The sequence below is a fragment of the Macaca thibetana genome, chromosome 2 (assembly GCF_024542745.1).
Source record: "Macaca thibetana thibetana isolate TM-01 chromosome 2, ASM2454274v1, whole genome shotgun sequence".
NCBI lineage: Eukaryota > Metazoa > Chordata > Mammalia > Primates > Cercopithecidae > Macaca > Macaca thibetana.
The window spans coordinates 60,639,163-60,661,684 of NC_065579.1; the positions used below are offsets into that span (position 1 = coordinate 60,639,163).

Sequence of the window (22,522 nt, forward strand, 5' to 3'; positions counted from 1 at the left end):
GAGATAGGGTTTCACCATTTTGGCCAGGCTGGTCTTGAACTCCTGACCTGAGGTGATCCACCTGCCTCGGCCTCCCAAAGTGCTGGGATTACTGTCGTGAGCCACTGCGCCCGGTCTTTTTTCTTTCTTTTTGAGACAGAGGCTCACTCTGTCTCCCAGGCGGGAGTGCAGTGTCATGATCTCAGCTCACTGCAACCTCCACCTCCCGGGTTCAAGCAGTTCTCCGGCCTCAGCCTCTTGAGTAGCTGGGACTACAGGCACATGCCACCACACCCGGCTAATTTTTGTATTTTTAGTAGAGATGGGGTTTAAACATGTTGGCCAGGCTGGTCTCAAACTCCTGACCTCAGGTGATCTGCCCACCTCAGCCTCCCAAAATGCTGGGATTATAAGAATGAGCCACTGCATCTAGCCTGTGTTTTGCTCTTTAAGTGTTTATGTGGTAGAGTCAAATTGTGCACTTAAAGAGTTTGCATAATTTTAAGAATATTTAGTGTGAACAGCGTAATTTCAAATGCTCTAGCAGCTAAGAAAAATTGATGAAGTAGAACACCACATATATATTTACCACTGCTGCTTTTTACATTGCATTTCCCTGAGCATTTGGTTTCTTGATTTAAATTGCATATGTTATTGCCTTCGCACCAAGTAGATTATACCAGTTTATACCAGTTCCACACCATTTTCAGTAGCTTACAGTACCATGAAGTCAAGTGGAATTGCTGCTTCTTGACACTGCCAGGCACCATTTTTATGACTTGAAGAAAATATCTCCATTTCCTGCCACCCTCTATGTTCATTTTTCCTAGTGTCCAAATCATCGTCCTCTCCTTTCCTATGTCAATGCAGAGTTTTTTAGAAAAGTGAGAGATAATATATATAATATTTATACCCTGTGTTCACAAACAAATCTTTTCCTTCATGAAATAAAATGTCTTCCTCCCACAGGGAGGACTCTTTCTCTCCCTCACTTAACTACTTTCCCCATCTCTTACCTCTTTTTTGGCACTGGAGCTTACCTTCCATACTCCTGCAGGTCAGCCCATAAATCCTCTCCCCCCAGTATTCCATGCTTTGTATTTCTTGCAATGTACACGTGGTATTGTTGCGCAGAAAACATGACATTTCAGATTTTTTATTCAAAGCCTCACATGAGTCTTCCTCTACTTGAAAAAATACATCTAAGCTAGACTGAAAAATATTTTGGTGACGGATCTTTGAGACCAGTCATATTGGAAAATATATTAGTCAATTGCTGAAAGTGTAACACAATTTTCTACATGCCACTGACCCAAGGACTTCCAGAGAGAAATAAACTGGAAATGTGTGTTTTTTTAAAAGGAGAGTAAGGAAATAAACAGTTGTCACAGAAGTCTTTTCCATGACAGGGTTAGGCCTCATTCCAGCACACACCCCATTTTGCATTCTGCAAGGATTCAGGCAGCTGAAAGGTGTACCATCCGTTATGTGTGTGTCTGCTCATTCAGCAAGCACTTGATGGCAGTAGGACAGTTTCTCAATCTCACCACTACTGGCATTTGGGGTCAGATTATTCTTTGTTGTGTAAGGTACTTAGCAGAATCCCTGGTCATCACCCAGTAGATGTCAGCAGTCACTCCCACCCTCCCAGCTGTGAGTTACGACCATCAAAATTGTCCACACACATTGCCAAATGTTCCGTGGGGAACAAAGTCACCTCCAGTTGAGAAACTGCTGTCGGCTATCCCCAGTCTTAACCTGCAGACCCCAGAACACTGGGATCATGGCTAAACTGTGGGTGAACAGGACTCTACCATTTTAGGGCTCTACAGAAAGGTGTGAGCCTAGGTCCTAAACTTCTAATATAATCTAAAAAAACATTTAAACACCCCAGGGGATGGGGTTATCATATTCTGCAATAATTGCCCAATTATCATGCCTTGCTTATGAACACTTCTGAGCTACTGGAATTCAGGCTCTTGGGTCTCTAAATTTCCCATGAACTCTCAAGCGACAAAGATACAGACATCCATGGTAGCAACATGAAAAAGGAAATGTGTCACATTTTAGCAAATGACAAATAAACGTCCCAATCTACATTAAATATCTTTCACTACAATATTATTCAATCTAGATGAGACATTTTCTTATAGAAATCTAATAAAGAGGCGCAAATGGTTAAAAAAAAAAAAAAAAAAAAGGAAAGGATTTGACAAAAGAAACATGTGAAACTGAGCAGTGTAGCAGACAAATGAAAGCCTCTCCCTCACAGGAGAATAGATTTTGTTTTACTTACCCAAGCTTAACATCCAGGCATTTAAGAAAATCTGTCCCCAAATGACCATTTCTTTCTTTATGACAAAAGGATCCTAAATATTTCTTGTTTGTGGGAAGGAAAAAAAAAAACTCTCCTAATAAAAAGCAGTTGTAGACATTTTGTAATTCTTTTTAGAAAAAAATAACTGAAGACACATAGTCTAATTCACTGCAGCTGAAATTTCATTTACTAACTAATCACACTAATGAGCTGCTGCCCAGGGACTTCTAATTAGATTCACTGTATTTCTGTCACTGACATTAATTTCTTTACTTCAACTTTTAGAACAAGTTTAATATCTTCTGGATTTTTAAACAGGAAAAATTTGAAGATTTCAACAGTTTTTAGCCAATTCTAATTTTTATAACTGCTGCAGTTTTATGGCATAACATAGTATTGAATTGGAAAAACACAATGTTGGCATTCATACACATGTCAATACTCATTTTATCAAGATGCCTGGTAAGTCCATATTTGAAACTGTTGTTAATTATACTCTTTTGTTCTTTATGTGTACTCTAGGCCAACAAGCCATATTCTCCAAATAAACTTACATTTTAAATTTTTTAAAAGATTGGCTTCCGATTAGTTTTTACTTGCTAATTCCGTGATTTAAAGCAAAATGTTGTTTTGCTACTATTTTCTTATAACTGCATTACACTGAACTTCCTGCATTATTCTCAGCATGAAATTGGAAGGCATACTTTTCAAAAGAATTTTATGTGCATCTTCTATTACATTATTGAATAAATAAACACAATACAAGCATCACCCATTTTACAAATGCCAGACTTGCAAAGAACCCATACATATAAATGGCCGCATCTGTTCTACACACGCCCAGGCCATGTGCTTTCCCTACCATGGAAGCCTGTGGAAAAGCTCACAACTTTTAGAAAGAATGTGGAATCCTAAATATCAGGGAGTTTTATAGAGAGGTGACCCAGCAGAGAGCCTACAGAATGTCAGCTTCTTACTCAAAGGTATCTTCCACTACACATTGCCAGAAGTTTTGTATATCTCTTTATCGCAGTCCAATATTCTTCAAATTGCAAATCTCTTTTAATTAACAAGCTTCTTTAAAATGCAAATCTCTCCCAGAGAGGTAATTATTTTCTTTAATTAATTAAGTCAGATGACATTACTCTTAGTACCTAACTATTGTTGTCCGGAATGAAGGATTACCAAGTAGTAGAAGCAGCTGAACAGCAATAGTAGTCATAATAGTTGTGGTACTAGTAGAAGCAAGTATTTACTACATACCAGGTGCTGTGATAGGAACTCTATGTCGATTGCCTCCTTTAACCCTTTCAAAAGCTATGGAAAAGAAGTTCAGGGAGACAAAGTAGTGGCTCTCAAAGTGTGGTCCTGGGACCAGCAGCATCGGTATAACCTGGTAATACAAATGCAAGTTCTCAGGCCCCACCACAGATCTACTGAAATGGAAACTCTGGGATCAGGGCTCAGAAGCCTGGTTTAACAAGCTCTTCAGATGATTCTGATGCTTGCTAAAGTTGAGAACCACTGGGCTACAGATTTGCAGAAAAAGACCACATGCAGCATCCATACATACACATACACTAAGTTAGTAAGAGTTCCCAACCTATTTATAAAAGAATATTGAATCTGAGCATTACATTCTCCCACAGAGCAGATGTGGCAGAGGTGGACTGCACATGCCAGAGCCATTTGCAAGACCCCAGAATCCCCAATAGCAGCTACTAATGCCTGTGTAAGTCATATCCAGAGAGTTAACTTGACGCTGCACCACAGTCCATTCTTTCAAAGAAACTCAGTCTCTTAATTAAACATTCTCATTTAAGGGAAACGGGGGCTTATATTTGACTTTTCCTAGTTCTTGGGATAAACTGAAGACCACATTCTCAGACCCAAGAGGAAAAGCTAAGTTAGCTCTCAAGCTTCTCAAGTGGTTTCTCTGTATTCAGCTAGCTGGAGTCTCAAAAGCCTATTACCCCACAGGTGATGATAATAGTATCCTTATTTCACAAGTTCACACACTGAAGCTCGGAGAAGTTAACTAAGTACCCAACAGCACAGGTAAGAAATCACAAAACCTAGAGAAACACAGAGAAATTCAAGACCAACTCCAAAATCCTACCAGTAACCCACTCATGATAGAGGAGAAAATATAACTGGGGAATTTGTGAGCATTATGTATTTCATGGGGAGAGCAATTTGTTGTCTTGACAACTGTTTTATGGCAGAATGGGAAGGGTACCCAGCAAAAGTGGGAGCAGAACCAGAAGAATCTACCCAGTTCAAAACTCACCAGAGCCAATCCCATTCCCTGAACAATGAAAGAAGGTGACTCATCTGTCTCCCTCTATTACTACATGACTGTTTGCTCCTAAGACCCAGAATTCAGCCTGGTCCTATTGGTATAAAATTTCAAATAAAAGTGCATCCCAGAGCTTTGGAGGAGTAGATGGAGACCTGAATCAGCTTTTTTAAATGGATGTAGGAAAAAATATACTCTGAGTTACCAACAAACAACCAAAAAACAAAGCTTTGGACAGAGGGCATTCCTAGAGTAAGGTCTGCATATTTCATTGTTTGTCTATTTCATTCTACTTTTATGTATTATTTATATTGGCATTTCTCATAGTCCCGCACTGCTTTTTTTTCCATATTGACCTTCCAGAAAGACTCTCCACACAGCTCTGGGCTCCAGTTGACTGACCTCCCTGCTTTAGCTGGGCTCCCTGGCCCTCTAGTTTCTGATTGGGTTCTGCAAATGGAAAGCAGTTCCAGATCACAGAATGGGACGGGTCTGAGTATTTATTCCATCTATCTCTCTCTGCTATGTCAGTTTGGTAATAGCTGTGTTACCTATAGCCACAGCTCCTGGGAGACAATCCCTGTCCTAAGGGTATCCTGCTCATGGAAGCCTGGTAACAGCTCTCTTCTCTTTTACCTTCTGGCTGTTAACAGCTTTCCCTTGTGCCAGTCCCTGGGCACTTCACCATATCCTGGTGATCCCCTACATCCTGCCTATACCTTCGTAAATATTCTCATCATTGAACTGTCCCTAGAGTGGGTCATCTGCTTCCTGCTGAGACCTGGAGTGTTGCAGATCACAACTACGGATTTATAGGCATGATGCTTTTTCTATCAGATCACTATTAGCTTTATTTTTTCATGAATCTTCTTTCAATGTGCCAGTATGCATCATATTGCCAGTTTCAAAAGTCATATCACTCCATAAAGACTCTGTATTTCACAAAAAAAGCATGAATTTGTATAGCAAGTGTTCAAAATATATAGTAAGTGCTCAAAATTGCATAGTAAGTGCTCAAGATGGCAAATGATATTATCACTATCGTTGTTATTGGTAAATCAGGAGAACTAAAAGCAATTGACATCATTTAGAGAAGGGCAGATTTTGAATTAAAATAAACTTTTTAATAGCTATAGATTAATAAAATAGTCTTATAAATAAAATTTATAAAGCACTTTTTGTTTGTGGTCTCATATTATTTGCACAACAATCATATGAGGTAGGTATGTTATTAGCCTCTTGTGGAGGTGTGGAAATGAAGACTTAGAGGGCATGTAAGGGTTTACCCAAAAGCAGAGCTACTGGGTGTTGGAGCTAGCAATGAAATCTTGCTCTAGGGCCGGGTTCTGCCCTCACCACCCATCTGTAAGTCACAAGGGGCAGCTAATAAAGGTGTGGGGAGATAAACAGGTTGTCCAGTCCACCATGTTTGAATGGCACTCCATTATTTACCTACCCTGACCTGCCCACCTGAGTCACAGTTACCTGTGGCTCTGGTTTGTCATATTGTAAAATCTTGCTATGACAAGAAAAGATAAAATAAAATGGAGGTAAGTTAGTGCTACATTATATAATCAAGCATGTGATGACTCGGCTGGGAAGGAGTGAAGCACTGAAGGGGAAGTATATGATGGATTCATGATGATATATATGCTTCTTAAATATTTGACCACTGCTGAAAGCCACCTGGGAGAGAGTGAGTAATCCATAACAAACAACACAGCACAGTGGATAGTGGGGGAGTGCATAAAGCAACAGTAAGCTATGGCCTCTTTTCATCTTGAATCTTTCTAAACAACAGTGGAAAACAGCTTCATGGGTAATGCTGCAAAATTGATTGAGTGGGTTGTTCTTCATATTGGTTGATTCTCTGTGTCTACACCTCCAAACTTTAACAAGAGTCTCAGAAATTATGGTGCGTACTATGAAATTTATGTTTGACAAATAATGATTGGAAAGGGTAATAGCCTTAGTAAACACATGGTATTAGGACGAAAAAACTTGGTGCTCAGCCTAACGTTTGATTTTATTAATATAAATAATGTATTAACAAGTGAATAACCTGGATTTTATCCAAACCACTCTACTATAAGTGCTTTGCTAAAACTCACCAATGGTATTTGCTTCTATAAATAACAGCCATAATTGGAATAGTTTTCTAGATACATCAGTTTATATCTTATGACAAATATTCTTTTAAAGATCTTTATCATTGCAAGCCTTTTAGAGGAACCTTTAAATTAGATGGTGAGAGTGGTGTCTGACCACCCCTGCTGTGGTACAAAAGAAAGAGCTCAGAGTTCAGACCTGGCCTGAGTCTCGAAGAACATGTAGGTTTGGAGCTAATCGAATAAAGGGGAAGAAGACCCTCCAGATGAGGTGTGGTGAAATGCTGGTGATGGAAACTGAGGAAGACTGGAATCTCAAAGAGGCTGCTGAACCTCTTAATCTACCTATAATTGGCATACTCCATCCAATCATGAGAAAGCTGGATAAAGATTTAAATTGAGGCAATGTGGAGTACCAAAAGAGCACAGCATCCAAAGAAAAAAACACCTAGTTTCAAGTTCTGGCACCTCCAACTAGTAGTTAAATGTCATTGCAAGTTTCTTAATCTTTGTAGGTCTGTTTCCTCATCTGTAAATAGTGGTAAAAACATCTTCCTCATGAGGCTTTCAATGATTAAACGAGGGAATGTGTGTGAAGAGCCCAATATAGTGTGGGACAAGAAGAACGTCTTTAGTATATTGTGGGTGTGGTTATTGCTGTTATGTTCTAAGTACAGATTGTTTCCAGATTTGGCCAGTGACAAAACGCAAGTTTCCTGGGAGACTTGTTTCTTCTGTGGATCATCCATCTGATGCACTGCTTTTTGCACTATTGAACATTATATGGATTTGGAATGTCAAATGAATACAGTCTTTGCCTTTGGAGGTCTTCTAGTTGAAATGACACCGACACACATATTTGCTGATAGATGCTCACAAACATAGCCAACAACTCCAGCTAGATGGATGATGAAAGCCACCTGGGAGAGTCTTCATTTAGTAGTTAAATGCCCTTGAGTAAGTTTCCTAACCTTTTAGGTCCGTTTCCTCATCTGCAAAGCGGCAGTACAAACGTTTTCCTCGCGAGGCTCTTGAGGATTAAGATGAGGGAATATGTGTGGCAACTAATAAAAGCCAGATTCTTAGAATTTTTCCTGTGCATGTCCCCGTTGATGTTTTCTACAATATTAAACTTTATACTGAGTTAAAAGGATGTGATCAATTTGAGTCAGGCATCCTTGGGCTCAAATCATAGCTCAAAATCTTATATGTATGTCTTTGAGAAAATCATATGACTGCTCTGAGTTTGTTTCTTCTGGAAAATGGGAATAGAAAGTACATTTGTAGAGCTGTAATAAAAATCTGGAAAATTGTATGTAGGGTGAATAGCACATACTAGGGGCTTAATAAATAACAGCCATTACCATTGTTATTTGCCCTACAGAGCTCCTGGCTACAATAATCATTCTTTCCTCTTGTTCATCTCAACTTCAAGATACTCCCTGAGTGATTGTCTCAGTATTAAAAGAAACTTTCCCAATAAATAGAATGCCCCTTTCCACCCACCTGGAATAACAACTAAGATTCACATAATGTTTTAACCTTCACAAGGAATACTCAAATATATTACTGCATGTAACCCTTACAACAACCCTGTGAGGCAGAATTAGTACCATTTTGCAGATGTGGATGTCCATTTGGAACAAGGCTAACCAGATTGCCCATGATAACTCAGTCAGGAAGTGGCAGGAAGCTGAAAACGCCAGCCCAGTGCTTCTGTCAACAAAGCTCACATCCTTTCAGCTCTCCAGAGTCTCTCTCCTCTGTATCTTGCTGTCTTCACCAATCAGAGGAAGTGAAAATGTTCTTTGGCATATGAGCGATCACTGGAAATGAATTCAGTATGGGAAGAAGAAAAGGTTAGAATTTCTCAACTTGTAAGTCCATTGACTAATGAGAAGTCTAGCTTCCTCTCTCTCTAGATAGATAGATAGATGGACAAATAGATATGTGTGTGTATATATACACATATGTGTGTACATATGTATATATGTGTATATATTACACACATGTATACATGTGCATATTTATGTATATAATGTGTGTATATATATGTGCAATAGTGCATGTAGTGCATATACGTGTATATATGTATATAAAAATGTTGTGTGTATATATGTATATACACACACAGCATTTTGTTTATTCATTCGTATATAATTGACACTTGGGTTGTTTCCACCTTTGGCTATTATGAATAACACTGCAACATACGTTGACATGCAGCTATATGTCTGAGCCCCTGTTTTCAATTCTTTGGAGTGAAAATATTTACATGGGATGGAATTTTATGTTCAAAGATTGAGAAACTTCCGAACTGTTTTCTAAAACAGCTATACCCTTTTATATTCTCCCCATATTACAGAACGTTTCCAATTTCTTTACACCCTCATCAACACTTATTTTTCAATTTCAAAATTAAAACCCATCTAGAAGGTGTGACGTAGTATCTCATTGTGATTTTGCTTTCTATTTTTCTAAAGACTAATAAATGATCATTGTTTATTGTATTTATTGCCTATATGTACATGTTCTTTGGAGAAATCTCTATTCAATCCTTTGACCATTTTTAATTGAATTTTTGTCTCATTGTTGAATTGTAATTCTTTATATATTTTGTAGATGTTAAACCCTTATTGGATATATAACTTACAAATATTTTTCTTCCATACTGTAAGTTTTGTGTTCATTCTCTTGATACTGTCCTTTGATGTAGAAAAATGTTTTTAATTTTGATGAAGTGTGACCTGCTCATTTTATTTCATTGCATATGCTTTTGGTGTCATATCTATGAATTGATTGCCAAACACAAGGTCATGAAAATTTTTCATTGTTTTTTCTCTAAGAGTTTTACTGCTTTAGCTCTTATAGCTAGGTTAATTTTTATATATGGTATGAGACTGCAGAGAATACCAGCTTTCAATCACCATTTCTACATCGAATAAGAATACTCAAGTAAAGGCAAGAGTTTCCTAAAATGTAGACGTTTATGGGTTTGTTAGTATCTACTCTTAAGTCATCCATCTAGCTGGAGTTGTTGGCTATGTTTGTGAGCATCTATCAGCAAATATGTGTGTTGCTGTCGTTTCAACTACAAGACCTCCAAAGGCAAAGACTGTATCCACTTGATGTAACAAATCCTTATGATGTTCAATAGTGCAGAAACAGTGCATCGGATGGACAATCCACAGAAGAAACAAGTCTCCCAGGAAACTTGCATTTTGTCACTGACCAAGTCTGGGGAGAGTCCGTACTTAGAACACAACAGCAATAACCGCACCCACAATATACTAAGGACATACTTCTTGACCCACACTATATTTGGCTGTTCACACATATTCCCTCATTTAATCATCAAGAGTCTCATGAGGAAGATGTTTTTACTGCTATTTGCAGATGTGGAAACAACCTACAAAGATTAAGAAACTTGCAAAGGCATTTAACTACTAATTGGAGGTGCCAGAACTTGAAGCCAGGTGTTTCTAATTCTGGATGCTGTGCTCTTTTTGCTGTCCCACATTACCTCCATTTAACCCTTTACCTGTCTTTTTATGTTTGGATAGATGAGAGAAAGTTATAGGTGTACTAAGAGGTACAGCAGCTTTGTCCAGAATTCAGACTGCCCTAGCCCCATTAGCATTTCTTCTTCTGCAATTACCAGCATTTCTAACCTGGAAAGGTTTCTCTCTCTCCATTCCACCTATCCAACTCCTATACATCCTTCAAGAGCTAGTGCATATCTTGCCTCCCCAGAATGCCTACTTTACTCACTTTCAGCCAAATTAATACCCTTTATCCTTGACCTACTAAACCACTCATAGCCTCATAGCTGAACTCATGTACTTTAACACTTAACCATATACTATGACATAGTCCTTTTCCTTCCTTCTTTCTTTCTTTCTCTTCAAATACTTTGCAGATATTCTTGTATTGCTAATTCTCACAATGACCCTTTGGCACCTCTCCCACTTTGTAAACAAAAAACCAATTCAAAATAGTTCTATGACTTTCTGAAAGCCACAAAATGAATGACAAAGCTGGGATTTTAACCCATCTCCATATGGTCTCCTTCCACTACATCACACTGTCTTTCTAGGGCCAAAGCATAGATGGCCCTGAATGCCAAACAGCTTTCTATCTCCAGCAATATAACGTCTGTGAGACTCTCATATTATTTTTTAAAGAGTTATATAAGTAGCTCAGCTGTTTTAAAATTAGGTTGGCATAAATCTTACCTGTGGACTTCATTAAAAACAAAGATTTCCAAATGCAGTATGTCTGCAATCTTTTTCACCTATTACATGATGAAGTAACATGGTATAGTGGGTTGCTAGCCTTGGTTGGCCACTAACTAGCATTGTGACTTTGAATAAGTCCCTTGACCTCTCTGAGCCTCATTTTTCTCATCTTCAAATAGATATTCTCCAAAGTTCTCTCTAGTTTTAAAAATACTGTTTCCATGACCATAAGTCTTGACTCCTTGAGAAGAATGCAAATTTTTCAAAAGCTTACATTTTGTTTTCCTCTGTAACATTAGACCAAGAGAAAGCACTGAATAAATACTTGTCAATACTTTGACCGATGGACTAAGATATGGGTTGAAAATGATAAGCAAAAAAATAATCATAATAACATGAAGAATGGGATGGGAAAGAGACCTAATATAACTATTAAAGTTCGAGGTGGGTAATCAGCAATATAGGCTAAAAGTGGGTTCATCTGCAATAAAAAATAAACTGGAAATAATTCATTCATTTTAAATAAAGCCCTAAAAATCAACTATTTTCAATGGATAAGGCAAAAATGGGCCACTGCCAAAGACTTTACAGCAAAATGATAAGCATATATTTGCGTCATAACTCATACAGATGAGAACCCACCTTTGTTATTTGTAAAGGAAGAAAACAAAATTGTTCAAAATATGCCAGTGGTTTGCCACATTTTAACAAATATTGAAGCAATACACTAACATATAAAGTATCCTTTTCTAGCTAGTTTCTATGTCGATGTGTTCAGAGTAAAAGGCAATAAAATTGTGTGGAAAAAGAGTGATAGAATGTATAGGAGATCATCAAAATAATAAGAACCATATATGACAAATCCACAGCCAACATCATCCTGAATGGGCAAAAGCTAGAAGCATTCCCCTTGAAAACCAGTGTAAGACAAGGAGGCACTCTCTTAACATTCCTATTCAACATAGTATTGGGAATTCTGGCCGGAGCAATCAGGCAAGAGAAAGAAACAAAGGGCATCCAAATAGGAAGAGAGGAAGTCAAACAATCCCTGTTTCAAGATGACAGGATCCTATATTTTTAAAAAACCCATAGTTTTAGTCCAAAAGTTCCATAAGCTGATAAAAAAAATTCAGCAAAGTCTCAGGGTAAAAAATCAATGTGCAAAAATCACTAGCATTTTTACACACCAATCACAGGCAAGCCAAGAGCAAAATTAGGAATGCAATTCCATTCATAATTGCCACAAAAGAAAAAAATATTTAGGAATACAGCTAACTAAGAAGGTGAAAGATCTCTGCAAGGAGACTACAAACCACTTTTCAAAAGAATCAGAGATAACACAAATGAAAAAATATCTCATGCTCATGGAAAGGAAGAATCAGTATCATGAAATTGGCCGTACTGCTCAAAGCAATTTATAGATTCAATGCTATTTCTGTTAAACTACCATTGACATTCTTCACAGAACTAGAAAAAACTATATTAAAATTCATACGTAATCAAAGAAGACCCTGAATAGCCAAGGAAATTCTAAGCAAAAAGAACGAAACTGGAGGCATCAGGCTACCTGACTTCAAGCTATACTATAGGGCTACAGTAACCAAAACAGAATGGAACTGGTACAAAAACAGCCACATAGACCAATGGAACAAAATAGAGAATCCAGAAGTAAGACTGCATACCTATAACTATCTTATCTTCAACAAATCTGACAAAAACAAGCAATGGGGAAATGATTCCTATTCAATCAATGGTTCTGGGATAACTGGATAGCCATGTGAAGAAGATTAAAACTGGACTCTTTCCTTAGGCCATGTATTAGTCCATTTTCATACTGCTATGAAGAAATATCCGAGACTGGGTAATTTATGAAGAAAAATAGGTTTAATGGACTCACAGTTCCACATGGCTTGGGAGGCCTCACAATCATGGTAGAAGGCAAAGGAGGAGCAAAGACACATCTTACATAGCAGCACGCAAGACAACGTGTGCAGAACTTCCATTTATAAAACCAACAGATCTCATGAGACTTACTCAATATCACAGAACAGCACAAGAAAAGCCTACCCCCATGATTCAATTACCTCCCACCTGGTCCCTCCCAGGGAACACGGGGATTATAGGATTCAAGATGAGATTTGGGTGGGGACTCATCCAAACCATATCATACCATATACAAAAATTAACTCAAAAATGATTAACAACTTAAATGTGAAACCCAAAACTAAGAAAACCCTGGAAGACAACATAGGCAATAACATTCAGCAGATAGTCACAGGCAAAGGTTTCATAACAAAGACACCAAAAGCAGTTGCAACAAAAGCAAAACTTGACAAATGGGATCTAATTAAACTAAAGAGCTTCTACACAGCAAAAGAAACTATCAGTAAACAGACAACCTATGGAACAGGAGAAAATTTTTGTAAACTACACAATTGACAAATGTCTAATATCCAGCATCTGTAAGAAACTTAAACAAATTTACAAGAAAAAAACTAACAACCTCAAAAAAGTGGGCAAAGGACATGAACATACAGTTTTCAAAAGAAGACATACATGCAGCCAACAAGCATATGAAAAAAAGCTCAACATCACTGATCATTAGAGAAATGCAAATCAAAACCACAAAGCGATACCAGCTCACACCAGTCAGATGACTACATTAACAAGTCAAAAAGTAACAGATGCTGGTGAGGTTGTAAAGAAAATGAAATGTGTGTGCACAGTTGTTTGGAGTGTAAATTAGTTTAACCATTGTGGAAGACAGTGTGGTGATTCCTCAAAGACCTAAAAACAGAAATACTATTGAACGCAGCAATCCCATTCCACAAAAGAATCCCTTTGTTTAATGATACGGTTTGGCTGTGTCCCCACCCAAATCTTCCCTTGAATTGTAGCTTTCATAATTCCCACATGTCACAGGAGGGGTCTGGTGGGAGGTAATTGAATCATGGGAGTGGGTCTTTCCCATGCTGTTCTCATGATAGTGAATAAGTCTCATAAAATCTGATCATTTTATAAAGGGGAGTTTCCCTGCACATACTTTCTCCTGCCTGCCACCATGTAAGACATGACTTTTCTCCTCCTTTGCCTTCTGCCATGATTTTGAGGCCTCCTCAGCCAGGTAGAACTATGATCTCCTATTTTGTTATTTTGGGTCAGTTACTTCCATTCTAAATCACACATGATAAGTGCCATCAAATAATAAGTGATGGCAGACCCAATTATACTAATAAGGAAGTTGAGAAATTAAAATTCTGGGGCATTCAGGTGAAACTGATATATTATAGCTACCTGAAAAACATGGTGTTTTTTAAATTTGCATTTATTATATAGAATGTATGCAGAAAAGTAGGAAATGAAGGATAGGAGCAGTAACTGCTTAGAAATGCATCTACTTTAATTTTTATCTCAAAAACTTTTTCAAAGCAAATATGGCTAAGTATGGTAGTGAAAAGAAGAAAATATTTCCCAAAGTATTCTTTGCAGAGTTTCATATCTTTATTTGTAAACTTTGGTAAATTAAAAATTAATAATAATAATTCTTAAATATTTTAAGTCTACAACAGATCTTTAATAATTATCCTTTATAAAGATATAGCTATAAAATATTGTGAAAGCATTTTTTGAATTATCTCTTTTTTATTGAAATATAACTTGCAAATTATGAAATTCATCATTTTGAAGTGTACAATTCAGTTGTTTTAGTATATTCACAAAGTTGTTCAACTCTGTGGTGGGCTGAATGGTGGCCTCTCAAAAGACACATTTACCCAGATCCTGAGAATGTGACTTTATTTTTTAATAGATGTAATTAAGTTAAGCTTCACAAGATGAATTCAGCTCGGATTATTCAATGGGTCTTCAATCCAATGGAAAGTATTCTCATCAAAAGAAGAAAAGACACAAAGGAGGAGAAACACAGAGAAGAAGATGATGTAGAGATGAAGGCAAAGACTGGACTAATTTGTCTGTAAGCCAAGGAACACCAAAAATTGCCAGCAACCCACCAGAAGGTAGGAGAAAAGCAGTTAATGACTTCTTTCTCAGAGCCTCCACAAATGAACTAACCCTGCCAACATACTGGTTTTTTACTTCTGGCCTCTAGAATAATGAGATAATAAATTTCTGTTGTTTTAAGCAACCAAGTTTGTAGTAATCTGTTATGGCAGCCCTAGGAAACTAATACAAATCCTTATCACTATCTAATTTCAGAAAATTTTCGTTATTTCCAAAAATAAACCCATTAGCAGTCCTCCCCATCTATCACTCCCAACAATGACTACTCTACTTTCTGTCTCTATGGATTTGCCAATTCTGGGCATTTTATATAAATAGAATCAGACAACATGTGGCCTTTTGTATCTGGCTTCTTTTACTTAGCATAATGATTTCAAGGTTCATTCATGTGGTTGCATATAGTATTATTCCATTCCTTTTCTTGGCTGAGTAATATTTGATTGTGTGGGTATACTATATTTTGTGTATCCTTTCATTAACTGATGCACGTTCATGTTCTCATTATGTTTCTCATTTTTTTTGGCTACTATGAACAATGCTACGATGATCATACATGTACATGGTTTTGTGAGGGCATGTTTTCAATTCTCTTGAGCATATAAATATACCCAGTTCTCTTGGTTATATAGATATTCATTTGATTTTGGTTACCTTATTTGTTGGTATATAATTATTCACATTATTCCCTTATAATCCTTTTATTTCTGTAAAGTATCCCTTTTTTCATCCTTGATTTTAGTCATCCGAGTCTTATTTTTTTTTTTTTTTCAGTCAGCCTAGCTTAACGTTTGTCAATTTTGTTGCTCTTTTCAAAGAACCAACTTCTGGCCTTGTTGATTTCCTCTACTATTTATCTATTCTGTATTTCATTTATTCCCAGTCTAATTTTTAGTATTTCCTTTCTTACACTTGCATTGGATTTTGTTTGCTTTTATTTATCAAGTTTCTTAAAACTGGAAGTTAGGCTGGGCACGGTGGCTCATGTCTGTAATCCCAGCACTTTGGGAGACTAAGGCAGGCAGATCACGAGGTCAGGAGATTGGGACCATCCTGGCCAACAAGGTGAAACCCCGTCTCTACTAAAAATACAGAAAGTAGCTGGGCATGGTGGTGCGTGCCTGCAATCCATCTACTCAGGAGGCTGAGGGAGGAGAATTGCTTGAACTAGGGAGTTGGAGGTTGCAGTGAGCCAAGATCATGTCACTGCACTCCAGCCTGGTGACAGAGCAAGACTCCGTCAAAAAAAAAAAACAAAAAAACTGCAAGTTAAGTTACTGATTTAATATCTTTCTTCTTGAAAATAGAAGAATCAAACAGATGCAATAAAAAATGGTAAAGGGGGCTTTGCAGACGCTGCTGCCGAGGAAAGTCCTGTACTACTAGCCATGGTCAACCCTACCGTGTTCTTCGACATTGCCATCGACGGCGAGCCCTTGGGCCATGTCTCCTTCGAGCTGTTTGCAGACAAGCCTCCAAAGACAGCAGAAAATTTTCGTGCTCTGAGCACTGGAGAGAAAGGATTTGGTTATAAGGGTTCCTGCTTTCACAGAATTATTCCAGGGTTTATGTGTCAGGGTGGTGACTTCACACGCCATAATGGCACTGGTGGCAAGTCCATCTATGGGGAGAAATTTGAAGATGAGAACTTCATCCTAAAGCATACAGGTCCTGGCATCTTGTCCATGGCAAATGCTGGACCCAACACAAATGGTTCCCAGTTTTTCATCTGCACTGCCAAGACTGAGTGGTTGGATGGCAAGCATGTGGTCTTTGGCAAAGTGAAAGAAGGCATGAATATTGTGGAGGCCATGGAGCGCTTTGGGTCCAGGAATGGCAAGACCAGCAAGAAGATCACCATTGCTGACTGTGGACAACTTGAATAAGTTTGACTTGTGTTTTATCTTAACCACCAGACCATTCCTTCTGTAGCTCAGGAGAGCACCCCTCCACCCCATTTGTTCGCAGTATCCTAGAATCTTTGTGCTCTCGCTGCAGTTCCCTTTGGGTTCCATGTTTTCCTTGTTCTCTCCCATGCCTAGCTGGATTGCAGAGCTAAGTTTATGATTATGAAATAAAAACTAAGTAACAATTTAAAAAAATGGTAAAGGGGATATCACCACTGATCCCACAGAAATACAAACTACCATCAGAGAATACTATACACACATCTACACAAATAAACCAGAAAAAATCTAGAAGAAATTGATAAATTCCTGGACATATATACCTTCCCAAGACTAAATCAGCAAGTTGAATCTCTGAATAGACCAATAACAGGTTCTGAACAGGTTCTGAAATTGAGGCAGTAATTAATAGCCTACTAACCAAAAAAACTCCAGGACCAGACGGATTCACAGCCGAGTTCTACCAGAGGTACAAAAAGGAGCTAGTACCATTTCTTCTGAAACTTTTCCAATCAACAGAAAAAGAGGGAATCCTCCCTAACTCATTTTATGAGGCCAACATCATCTTGATACCAAAGTCTGGCAGAGAGACAACGAAAACAAAAGAGAATGTTAGACCAATATCCCTGATGAACATCAATGTGAAAATCCTCAACAAAATACTAGCAAATCAAATCCAGCAGCAAATCAAAAAGCTTATCCACCATGATCAAGTCAGCTTCATCCATGGGATGCAAGTCTGGTTCAACATATGTAAATCAATAAACATAAACCATCACATAAACAGAACCAGCGACAAAAACCATATGATTATCTCAATAAATGCAGAAAAGGCCTTTGACAAACTTCAATAGCCCTTCATGCTAAAAACTCTCAATAAACTAGGTATTGATGGAACATACTTCAAAATAATAAGAGCTATTTTTGACAAACCCACAACCAATATCATACTGAATGGGCAAAAACTGGAAGCATTCCCTTTGAAAACCAGCACAAGGATGCCCTCTGTCACCACTCCTATTCAACATAGCACTGGAAGTTCTGGCCAGAGCAATCAGGCAAGAAAAGAAATAAAGGGTACTCAATGAGGAAAAGAGGAAGTCAACTTGTCCCTGTTTGCGGATGACATGATTGCATATTTAGAAAACCCCATCATCTCAGCCCAAAATCTCCTTAAGCTGATAAGCAACTTCAGCAAAGTCTCAGGACACAAAATCAATCTGTAAAAATCACAAGCATTCCTATATGCCAATAACAGACAAACAGAGAGCCAAATCATGAGTGAACTCCCATTCACAATTGCTATAAAGAGAATAAAATACCTAGGAATCCAACTTGCAAGGGATGTGAAGGACCTCTTCAGGGAGAACTATAAACCACTGCTCAACGAAATAAAAGAGGACACACACAAATGGAAGAAAATTCCATGCTCATGGATGGGAAGAATCAATATCTTGAAAATGGCCATACTGCCCAAAGTAATTTCTAGATTCAATGTCATCTCCATCAAGCTACCAATGGCCTTCTTCACGGAATTGGAAAAAACTACTTTAAAGTTCATATGGAATCACAAAAAAGCCCACATATCCAAGACAATCCTAAGCAAAAGAACAAAGCTGGAGGCATCACGTTACCTGACCTCAAACTATACTACAAGGCTACAGTAACCAAAATAGCATGGTACTGGTACCAAAACAGAGATATAGACCAATGGAACAGAACAGAGCCCTCAGAAATAACACCACACATCAACAACCATCTGATCTTTGACAAGCCTGACAAAAACAAGCAATGGGGAAAGGATTCCCTATTTAATAAATGGTGCTGGGAAAACTGGCTAGACATATGTAGAAAGTTGAAACTGGATCCCTTCCTTACACCTCATACAAAAATTAACTCAAGATGGATTAAAGACTTAAATGTAAGACCTAAAACCATAAAAACCCTAGAAGAAAACCTAGGCAATAACAGTCAGGACATAGGCATGGGCAAAGACTTCATGACTAAAACACCAAAGCAATGGCAACAAATGCCAAAATAGACAAATGGGATCTAATTAAACTAAAGAGCTTCTGCACAGCAAAAGAAACTATCATCAGAGTGAACAGGCAACTTACAGAATGGGAGAAAATTTTTGCAATCTACCCATCTGACAAAGGGCTAATATCCAGAATCTACAAAGAACTCAAACAAATGTACAAGAAAAAAATAAACAACCCCATCAAAAAGTGGGCAAAGGATATGAACAGACACTTCTCAAAAGAACACATTTATGCAGTCAACAGACACATGAAAAAAGCTTATCATCACTGGTCATCAGAGAAATGCAAATCAAAACTACAATGAGATACCATCTCATGCCAGTTAGAATGGCGATCATTAAAAAGTCAGGAAACAACAGGTGCTGGAGACGATGTGGAGAAATACGAATGCTTTTACACTGTTGGTGGGAGTGTAAATTAGTCCAACTATTGCAGATGATAGTGTGGTGATTCCTTGAGGATCTAGAACTGAAATACCATTTGATCCAGTGATCCCATTACTAGGTATGTACCCAAAGGATTATAAATCATGCTACTATAAAGACACAGGTATGTTTATTGCAGCACTATTCACAATAGCAAAGACTTGGAACCAATCCAAATGTCCATCAATGATAGACTGGATTAAGAAAATGTGGCACATATACACCATGGAATACTATGCAGCCATAAGAAATGATGAGTTCATGTCCTTTGCAGGGACATGGATGAAGCTGGAAACCATCATTTTCAACAAACTATCACAAGGACAGAAAACAAACACTGCATGTTCTCACTCTTAGGTGGGAGTTGAACAGTGAGAACACATGGACATAGGGCAGGGAACATCACACAACGGTGCCTGTCAGTGCGTACGGGGCTGGGGGAGGGATAGCATTAGGAGAAATACCTAATGTAAATGACAAGTTGATGAGTGCAACAAACCAACAGGGCACATGTATAAGTATGTAACAAATCTGCACGTTGTGCACATGTACCCTAGAACTTAAAGTATAATAAAAAAAACGAAAAAAGATATTTCTTCTTTGTTAATATAGGCATTTACAGCTATAAATTTCCTTCTAAGCACTGCTTTATCCAAATCCCATAAGTTTTATTATGTTGTGCTTTATTTCATTCACCTCAAAGTACTTTCTAATTTACCTTGTAATTTCTTTTTTCATCCATTGATTATTTAAGAGTGTGTTGTTTGATTTCCACATATTTGTAAATTTCTCAAATTTCCTTTGTTATTTATTCTTCAGTTCATTGCATTGTAGTCAGAGAACATAACTTAAATTATTTCAGTCCTTTTAAATGTATTGATATTTGATTTATGGGCTAACATATGGCCAATCCTAAATAATAGCCCATATGCACTATAGAAGAATGTATATTCTGCTGTTGTTAAATTGTTTATTTCTCTTCTCAAGTCTATCACTTTTTCTTCATGTAATTTGGAGCTCTATTGCTATATGCATATATATCTATATTGTTACGTTTGTTTTCTTGACATGTTAATCCTTTCACCATTATAAAGAGTTTTTTCTTTGTCTCTAGTAACAATTTTTTAAAATCTAGTAACAATTTTTAAAATTTTTTTATAGCCACTCCTGCTCTCTTTTGGTTACTGCTTGCAAGGTATGTCTTTTTCTGTATTTTATTTCCAACCTCTGTTTTTTGAATCTAAAGAGTATGTCTTGTAGACAATACATAGTTAGATTATGTCTTTTTATTCATTTTGCCACTTTCTGCCTTTTGATTGAAGTGTTTACTCATTTACATTTAATGTAATTACTGATAAAAGTAGGATTTGGCCGGGCGCGGTGGCTCAAGCCTGTAATCCCAGCACTTTGGGAGGCCAAGGCAGGCGGATCACGAGGTCAGGAGATTGAGACCATCCTGGCTAACACGGTGAAACCCTGTCTCTACTAAAAATACAAAAAAAATTAGCCGGGCGCGGTGGTGGGCACCTGTAGTCCCAGCTACTCTGGAGGCTGAGGCAGGAGAATGGCGTGAACCCGGGAGGCGGAGCTTGCAGTGAGCAGAGATGGTTCCACTGCATTCCAGCCTGGGGGACAGAGCAAGACTCCGTCTCAAAAAAAAAAAAAAAAAAAAAAAAAAAAAAAAAAAAAAAAAAAAAAAAAACAGTAGGATTTATGTCTACCATTTTGCTTTTTGTTTTCTGTATGTTTTGTGTCTTCTTTGTTTCTCTATTCATTTATTTGCAACTTCTTTCTCTGGTTTGAAGTTGCAATTATGCTACAAACTTTAAAATAGGGACATTATCCTGGATTAAGCAGCTCTTAAAAGTAGAAGCAGAAGGCAGAAGGGTAAATCAGTGGCATCTGAGGAGGAAGAAGAAGCAGAAGGGATTTGAAGTATTGACAAACCAGAAACTTGGTAGCTTACAACACAAGGTTATGCTCTTACAGTTGTGTCACAAGTCTGAGATGGGTCTCCCCAGACTAATATAAAGGTGTTGGCAGAGCTGCATTCCTTTCTGGAGTCTTGATAATTGTTTGGATGATGACCCCTCTAAGTCCCATATTGAAATGTAATCCCCAGTGTTGGAGGTGGAGCCTGGTGTGAGGAGTTGGAGTCATGGGGGCAGATCCCTTATGGCTCTAATAGTGAGTGAGTTTTCACTCTAATAGTGAGTGAGTTTTCATGAGTTCTAGTTGTTTAAGGATGTGCCACACTTCCCTCCCCTCACACACACACATTCTCTCTCTCTTTTGCTCCTGTTCTCACCATGTGAGATGCCTGCTTCCCATTTGCCTTCCACCATGATTGAAAGCTTCCTGAAAACTCTCCAGAAGCCAAGTGTATGCCAGTGCCCTGCTTGTATAGCCTGCAGAACCATGAGCCAATCAAACCTCTTTTCTTTACAAACTTCTTTAATTACCCTGTCTTAAGTATTTCTTTACAGCAATGTAAAAAACAGCCTAATACAAGTCTCTAGGAAAATAATCTATTTCCTTGCCCATTCAGGTTGGTCACAGAATTCAGTGCCTTGTAGTGGTAGAACTGAGTTCCCTGTTTTCTTGCTGGCTGTCAGTTAAGAGCCATTCCCAGCTTCTCTATGTTGCCCACATTTTTTTTGGCTTGTAACCACTTTCCTCCATCTTCAAAGCCAGCAATGGCAGGTCAAATTCCTCTCACACTTCAAATCCCTTCTGCCTCTTCTTCCTCCTCAGATGTCACTGATCTACCCTTCTGCCTTCTGCTTCTACTTTTAAGAGCTGCTTAATCAATACTAATGTCCCTATTTTAAAATTTGTAACATAATTGCAACTTCACATTTCCTTTTTCCACATAACATACCATATCACAAATTCCAAGGATTACGGCATGAATATCTTGGGTGGGACGTGGAAGAGGGACATGATTCTGCTTACCCCACTAGAGATCAGGTAACTTACGTGACAAAGCTAACAAGAGGAAGAACTGGAAGTACAATGCAGTCCTTGTTCAGTGCTTATTTCACTACATTTGATGTACAGTAATGTAATGATGTAACCACCAAACTGCCTATATGATCCCTTCAGATACATTTTGGCCAACCTGCTACTTTTGAGACTAGAATCATAGGCTGTTACAGCTGAAGGCACCTCAATCCAGCCCCATTATGTC

At 38.0% G+C, this 22,522-nt stretch overlaps 2 protein-coding genes across 2 annotated transcripts in view; both read left to right on the plus strand.

Moving 5' to 3' along the window:
• Positions 1-22,522, plus strand: part of MLF1 (myeloid leukemia factor 1) — a 919,514-nt gene that overhangs the window by 318,590 nt on the left and 578,402 nt on the right. The window lies entirely within an intron of this gene.
• LOC126948294 (peptidyl-prolyl cis-trans isomerase A-like) lies at positions 16,306-17,052 on the plus strand. Its single transcript, XM_050779895.1, has one exon. It carries the CDS (start codon positions 16,347-16,349, stop codon positions 16,842-16,844), a length of 498 nt encoding a protein of 165 aa, XP_050635852.1. The 5' UTR covers positions 16,306-16,346; the 3' UTR covers positions 16,845-17,052.

Coding starts and splice junctions, on each gene's coding strand:
- LOC126948294 (XM_050779895.1), top strand. CDS start 16,347: ATGGTCAACCCTACCGTGTTCTTCGACATTGCCATCGACGGCGAGCCC.